Genomic DNA, 8,093 nt, shown 5'->3' with positions numbered 1-8,093 from the left:
TAGGGTGTTAGTTATTATTTTTGTTTTTATTTACTGACAATGCGGTTTGACCAACTATACTTATCGCCTAGTTTTTAAATGTCAGTTAAAACTACAGATACAAATAAAATTAGTACTACTTAACCCTTAAATGCATAGAGTTGCCAAATGTCTACAAAGCATTACACAGCTCACAGATTAAGGGTTAAAAAATTTGAATTTCGCGCCTTTTTTTACTGACAAGACTTGCTTGACCAGCTATAATTAGCGCCATCTATGGCAATGTGATGAAATGATGATTATCTACTTGTCTCTGGTTTACAATAACAAAAAATAACACTTTCAATAATTATACATTAATGTGAAAGTTTGTGCAATGCGACTTCAGCTAGCGTAACGTCAAAACAAGTTATAATTTCATAACCCCACAACAGTATACTTAGGGCTTTTCTAACTTGACAATACAGTATAGTTTGTAGCTTTCTAATAGACCCCGAAGGCTAATCCTATTGTCTATTGTTCAGTAAAACCGCACGTGCTACTTACCTGCAAAAAAGGGTCCTAATTATTCTATTTGGCACCTGAGCGCGGGTTAGTCCAACGCTCAAAAAACCAGTGTAGGTGCGCTCTCCGATAACGCGCCTTTGTTACGCATCTCGATGACACATTTTAGACTGGTTCTGTTGCGTTCGACTCGCCGGCACTCAGTAACCGATGTACCGATTTTTTATGCAGGTGGTTGTGGCACGTGGCACGAGCGGTTTTTCTTAACAATAGACAATAGGATTAGCTTTCGGGGTCTATTAGAAAGCTACAAACTACACTTACGCAGTTCCTGATTGGCGCAGAGGTGCAAAGCCCCCTCGACACTCGTGCGCGAATCGAGGCGCAAAGCCGCGAACGCGAGTGTGGAGTCAAGTTCGCAGATCAGTGAAATCGACTCCACACTCGCGTTTGCGCCTTCGCGCCGCGATTCGCGCACGAGTGTGGAGGGGGCTCAAGAGCAAGCGCACCAATCAGGAAGCTTAGCCAATATGACAACCGTACATCGACAAAAGACAAAAAAGTCACGTGACTAATCCATACCTTATTTATGTTTCGATCACCGATACCTTACTGCCAAGTCAAGGCCCTGAGAATGGGGTTGGCTGGTCGAAGTATTTAGCAGATGGCGCCATCATAGCTTGCCCTGTCAATCCCTAGAATTGTGCCAAAATGTTAGTTTTTTAATGCCCTGGATGCCAGCCCTTTAAGCCAAATCTCATAGTAAAAGGGCAAGCTATGATGGCGCCATCTATGTAAACCTTTGACAGTTGCCAACCTCATTGGTTGGTTGTCTACATTTATTTACCTACTTAATCCTATTCTTAGTTTATTGTGATACGATTTCATTTCATTGTAATCCATTCATTATTTTTATACAATATAAACGTGTGGCCATTTGTATGTTAGGCGTGATTTCCTAGTGAGTATATACAGTTTTTTATTAATATTTTTCATCATCCTAATCATTAGATGTCAAAGAAGATAAGTAGTATAGTAAAAAAACCTCAGTCTATGAAAAGAATTAGGTACAAATGTCAATAATCGGAGCGTCAACTTATGGAAAGATACCGGCCAAATAGGTACCTAGAGTCAGACCGAGAAAAGTCTGCAGCGATTTTGATAGCCCACGCAGTGCAAGTGTCATTTTAAACGTCAAACTTCTATGAATTTATGACGTGTAAATAACACTTGCACTGCGTGGGCCACAGACAAGACATCCTCTAGACTGAGCATAGTAACGCCTCTGCCACTTATACGGTAGTTATACTCCATCTTCGAGTCAATCCCGTGCCGTGATTGGTCCGTGTCTTTGAACGGACCAATCACGGCACGGGATTCGCTCACCTCGTCCCCCCGCACCCCCGTATTTTTGGCAGCGTCGGTTTCATGAAATAATTGCTCTAAACTCAGTCTAGAGGATTCCTAGTCTATGGCGTGGGCTATCAAAATCGCTGCAAACTTTTCTTGGTCTAACTCTACCTATGTCTCAGCGGGGAATTTCGCACACGAACGGATTTTTATTAGGGTTCCGTACCCAAAGGGTAAAAACGGACCCTATTACTAAGACTACTGTCCGTCTGTCTGTCACCAGGCTGTATCTCATGATGTCTTTCTGTTGCCGCTATAACAACAAATACTAAAAACAGAATACATATAATAAATATTTAAGTGAGGCTCCCATACAACAAACGTGATTTGATTGCAGTTTTTTGCGTAATGGTACGGAACCCTTCGTGCGCGAGTCCGACTCGCACTTGGCCGGTTTTTTTAAATCGTCAGCTACAGAGTACCAGATGATTTTGATTTGAAACTAAAAGCAATCGCTCCTTATCTATCTCGTTGATTATAGTTATACGACGAAACGTGCCGAGAAAAGATATGCACTGCCTTTTGCCCTTTGTCTCGTCTTGGCGGGGGCACGGCCGTGCCCCCAAATAGACTAATTGTTTGAAAAAGTTTGGCCGCATTAACCTTAGGTACATCACAGACCAAAAGTATTACTTGTAAAATGTATGAAGTGCCGAAATCGAACAAAATCTATATGGCTTTCTCTGTACTCAGTGACTCAGTCATTCATAACTATTACAGGATAATATATCTGTTATAGTCTTTAATTTAATTATAACTCTCTGTTTTATTCTGTAATAAAATGAAACTAGAAAAACGGCCGATTATAGAACGCTAAATACAAATACATAATTAAATATTTAGGTAACGCCATCTAGCGATAGGGCGTTCTTGTGTTTAATGCAGCAGTGTAAAAGTTTGACACTTTATTATAAGTAAGTATAAAAAACTCTATGGTAATTTCAAAACCACACATTTTCACGTTTTGTAGGTTAAGTTTTCCCTTTCTTCCTTACCCATTACACAATGCACTTAGAAAGGGATGCATGTTTTCTATTAGCTACCATACCTAACTTAAACGATGGGCCACAAGTAAATTAACATGTTCTATTTCACTCAACTATAGCTGGTCAACCAAATCTTGTCAGTAAAAAAAGGCGCGAAATTCAAATTTTCTATGCGACGATATCCCTTCGCGCCTACATTTTTCAAATTTGCCGCCTTTTTCTACTGTCAAGATCTGGTTGACCAAGTATACATTCGTTATACCGTAATAACAAAACAATATACCTTATTAGTTAACGTTATGTACACGTACAAATAATAATGAAATGCTAATTGATTTTAGCAGCAAATTATTATGATATGATGCCTATAAATAATATTTTCTACAGTAACTTTTTATTCAGGTGCATTGGGGTATTTTTATTAAATCGCTAATATTTTCTAAACCAGAAGCACTCCGTACTTTGGTAATACTTAAGGTTCCGTCACAGAGGCGCGTCTTCCCGGCGGGGCGTGAGCGTTTTATATCTAAAAGAGCGCGCCCCGCTCACGCCCCGCCCGGAAATCGCGCCTGTATGACGAAGCCTTTATACTACTGTAATGCTTACCAACGCATCATGCTTACCATTACTACAGTACAGTGCCTGTTAATAGCCTCTAGCTGCCCAGAGGCCTATAAAAAATCTACTAAATCTACTCTCTGGTTTAGTAGAAGGTCTCCCGTTCCATTCTAATTTGAATCTTTATTTTGACAAATTTTAATTGCATTTTGTAATGGCAAGTTTTGATGTCTGAGCGGCTAGAGGAGAGATAAATACATTTGGGGTAATTTTGAAAGCTTTACATATAGTTTTCAAAATTACGACAAATACCCCAATCCACCTTATAGTCGAGCTGAGCTAATATAACACATGTACCTATTTCCATTCGTGATCTTAAATGACCAATGGCCAATAAATGACCAACATAAAATAAATTAGAATTAATTCATTATTTCATTGAATACCAATAACCGCAGTTACCCCAAGAAAAAAAATTTACGAATTTTCCATAATAAATGAGATTTCATCCAAAAAACTTATTTAATTCATTGGATGAATACAATATCATTTTTTCCAAAAATCCCCAAATTAACTAAATTCCACCCTTAGAATATGGTTTTAAATTATTAGTAACAAAATTGTTTACTTCAGGTAACACCCATTAAACGCTTCAGTTTATTAAATAGCTACTCTATAGTTTTGTACATGGTATAAATTACTAACATAAAGAGGTATATACCTACCGATAATTTATGTAATTATGAGAACACATAAATATGCCATGTTGGCTAACATTCTCTTATAGTGGCAACATATCCCCCAATAGTCCACTGTCACTCAACTATGATCCAAATTAACTCAAATAGTATACCTATTAGCAGTTTCGAACCCAGAATCAACAGCTCTGCTTGCTAAGTAAGCTCCTTCGACTAACTAAACTAAAATAATCGTCAAAACTGGATCATAGTTATGTGATAGGACATTTACTCGTACTTATTACTATGATTTAAAATGAGTACTAGTTTAAGGTCCAAAAACATGAACACATTAGACGTCGACTGTTCAACCCGAGTGACGTAATTGACAACAATTCTTACACCATCTAATGAGTAGGTACGTGTTGGCAATTTGAATACACATCTTGGCTTATAAGCTTATTTTTGATAGCTTAATAAGATTATTTTTAATCATAAATAATCAACTGGGGCAATTTCACCCAAAGGTGTAATTACGTCGCTGATGCACCTATGGATGCAATTTCCCCGATTGACTATAGCTTGTTGGCAAAATCCGAATCTCTAAGTTTGACTAGTAATGTAAAAGCAACCAACTTACGCAGTTCAAACACAAAACAAATCGGAATTTTACCAGTTTGATGACTTTTCGCGTAGGTATGGATGACGTAAACGTAGTATATTCAAGGAATCAGCTTTAAATTATCGATTACTACCTCGTGATTAAAATTATGAACATCCATGGTTTCCTTGTTACTTGCCTTTTGTAACTCTAGATATCGCAGTCTTGGTTGTTCCATGCAAGTTTAGGGATTTAATTTTCCAAGTTGGTTCTGGACTTACTAGGTCACTAGGCAAACCTATCATTGCTGGAATATATAGGAGTTAGCAGAGCTTACAGCATGTAACCTAGCCGTAGGTACAAATATAACATAGACATTAAATTGCCACGGTGTATTTCATTAGAATGTTTTCATTTAACATAAGTTTGCCTCTGGTTTGTATAAAGATTCCATGCCGAGACAAACTTAGTTAAATGTATAATATGTACCATTTGTTAAGCGACATTAACGTTTCAACTTTTACTTAACACCAATACAAAGATCTAATTTTCAACGATTATTTACCTACCTATTTGATTATGTAACTATATTGCTAAGGTTATCTACTTATCCTAAGTTTATTATGTACAAAAAGCGGCCTGGCTGATCTCTAACCTGCAAATTTCATCATAACTAAAACTCTATCTTGCTTGTATATTAAAACAAAACAATACATATACGTATAAACCTGATCGTGTCTGTCAGTATCAGTCAGTTTACGTGATTTCATAAGCCATCAACGGCGTTAAAATTGTAGTTAAACTGTTTGTGGCATCGTCGGGTAGATATAACAACGTAAACAACGTAATAGTCGAGGCATTGACTAAGATATCGTAATAGTCGCACGTCGGCACTAGCTAGAGGCACGCGTGGGGATTCTGGGTACACCAGCGGGGCCACAGCGGCGCTGCGTTTACCCCCCGAGCCACCATGCGCGAGCGCTGCGTGTCTAAACGTAGGTATACATCTGCTTCTGCCCCCGCGCCGCGGTCTGACCACAGTCGCTCAGCTAGCGCCGACGTTCTCGGCCACACTCGCGGGTCTAAGCCGCCTGGTCCCAGTTGCTCTGTCCATTGACACGCCGCCCCGCCCTCTATCCGCCACGGCAGCACCTGCTCGCCGGCACTAGACACCCCTCCCCCTCCGCCCTCCTCCATCCACGGCCGGTGCTCGTACACCTGCTGCCACGACCGGTACGGCCCACAATGCCCGTCTGAACTGTCGCGCCAAGATCCGAACCCGCAGTCCAAGTACCATGCGTCCACATGCGATATAACTGAGCGGTAACCTGCATCTAACACCGCGCGGGATTCGGGCCATCGCGACGCTCCCCACACTTGCACGCCGATACGCTTCGAGTCTAACCGCTCTAAATAAGGCGAGCGTGTTAGCCGAGAAGACCAAAGCAAGGTCAATTCTGGTGCTTTGCCTCTGTTGGCTTTCTCCAGCGCTCGGTAAGCCCGTCGGGTGAACTCGAGCCATAATTCCATTGGGTCCGAGTCGTTAAAGTGCTGCGACCAGCAGCGTTCTGACACCTCATCTCCACCAAGATGGAAAATATCATCCACCCCAGTCAATGCGATAATTTCTGCATATATTTTTTCTAGCAAAGCATAAACGTGTGGGTTTTTAGGGTTAAGCTGACCGCACGGCGGTTCTCCGCAGTACACGCTCCACGGTTCGGCTTCAACACAGTACGCGAGCTGACCGAGGCCTGCGCTGGTACCCCAACTCCAGGCTCGTCCCACATGCGCTGGGGTGTCTACTTCTAATAAAACTCTTATACCACGTAGGCGCGCCCGCCGAACTACCGCTCGTATCTCATCAGTGGTATATATCGCTCCTGCACCGTATGCGCCGTGTGCTGCCAGCTGAGGCGCACTTTGAAGTTGGAGTGGAAACGCTTGCGAATCACTGGCGTGCCAATGGAAAGTGTTCAGCTTATTTGCGCCCATCGCATCTATTGTGCGAAGCAGCTCGCTCACAGGGAAAAAGTTTCGAGCAGTGTCTAACAAAAATCCTCTAAATTTAAATCTTGGTGCGTCGTCTATCACAGCTGCTGTCAATATAAGAAGTGATCCAGCATAAGGATCTGCCCAGACTAGTTGCGAAAGCGTTTCGAAGCCATGTCGTGCGCCGCAGAAAGATTGCGCTGTGATATTAGCCACCAGCTCTTGTCTATCAAAGCCTAAAGAAAGCTTGTAGCTTTCGTCAGTGTCTAATCGAAGCCGTGGGTCACCGGAGCCGTTGACGAAGACCCTTACGCGAACGGCCCGCGGTGTACCTACATCGTCTCGACGCGAGCTACTGACGCTTCGCTCAAGATTTCTCATATCCTCTTTTGTTAACGCGAATGCGTCGCTTAGATGATCGGTGACGGCAGGCGATGGGGATGCAACTACATGAAGTGAGAAGGAGTCAGCACGGACAGGAACAGCGCCCGTCGCCAGGCTAACTGGCCCGGTGGGCTGTGGCCACAGTTGCGTCGATGCGCAGAGCATATTGCATGTTACTAGCGACTGTAGCGTGGTCGTCTCTGATGCCAGCAAGCGCTCGCATCGGTCATTTCTGCAGATCCAACTCCATTGTGGTTCGCCGCCTCTGAAAATTAAACAGCAATAATAAATAGTTGCGAAATGAATCCATTTCTTAACGAGTTTTAAAGTGCTATGTATAAAAAAAATACTGGGTCCCGCTGACAAACCATCGAGCTGATCTGATGAGTGGCGTTGAAAGGGCTAAGGTAGTCAAATATATAATGATAATACTAACGTGTACATAGCATGCAGCGGCCTGTGTGTGTTCTCGTCACTCTGCTGCCGCCAATAGAGCAGGGCAGCGGCGGTGCAGGCGGCAGCAGCGAGCAGCAGCAGCGCGCGCCGCAGCCGCCCCACGCCGGCGAAGTGCCGCCCCACCCCCAGCAGGCTCATCGCGTCCCACGACATCTTCAGAGCTGCGTCTGAAAAGAGACAGAAAACGTTTAGTACCTATGTATACAGTGGAAACAGCAGTGATCAAGGACAGGGAAGGAAAGGGGATTCACATCACCGGTAATAGAGTCTGTGCGGAAAGAGAAGAGTCGTATGAGGTCCGTTACATTTCACGACTCTTCTCTATCCGTACAGACTATCATCGAAGTGGTTGTTCGGTTTTCTTCTAGCGGACTACGGCCACTGTATGGTAGCGGGCTACTGTATGTTAATTTTGCCTGAATCATTAAAATTATTGAACAAGATCCTTGCGCATGTGTATTGTGCAAGACAGAAGAAAATTTAATTAAAACGATCTTGAGATGTGAACTCAGCAGTGTTACGAGTATTTAAGTGGCCGCACATTTT

General features: G+C 42.5%; 1 protein-coding gene across 2 annotated transcripts in view; it reads right to left on the bottom strand.

The window, feature by feature from the left end:
- Positions 1-4,991: 4,991 nt before the first annotated feature.
- The window catches only part of LOC134655382 (probable beta-hexosaminidase fdl), a 103,429-nt gene continuing 100,327 nt past the window's right edge, over positions 4,992-8,093 (bottom strand). For both annotated transcript variants that reach the window (XM_063510841.1, XM_063510840.1), the window contains 2 exons: positions 7,528-7,714; positions 4,992-7,356 (listed from right to left, as the gene is read on the bottom strand). In XM_063510841.1, the coding sequence (XP_063366911.1) occupies positions 5,613-7,356; positions 7,528-7,700 (1,917 nt within the window). In that variant the 5' untranslated portion in view covers positions 7,701-7,714 and the 3' untranslated portion in view covers positions 4,992-5,612. The remainder of the gene's footprint in view (positions 7,357-7,527; positions 7,715-8,093) is intronic.

The sequence above is a fragment of the Cydia amplana genome, chromosome 16 (genome assembly GCF_948474715.1).
Source record: "Cydia amplana chromosome 16, ilCydAmpl1.1, whole genome shotgun sequence".
Lineage (NCBI taxonomy): Eukaryota > Metazoa > Arthropoda > Insecta > Lepidoptera > Tortricidae > Cydia > Cydia amplana.
This window is presented reverse-complemented; position numbering and strand designations above follow the sequence as displayed.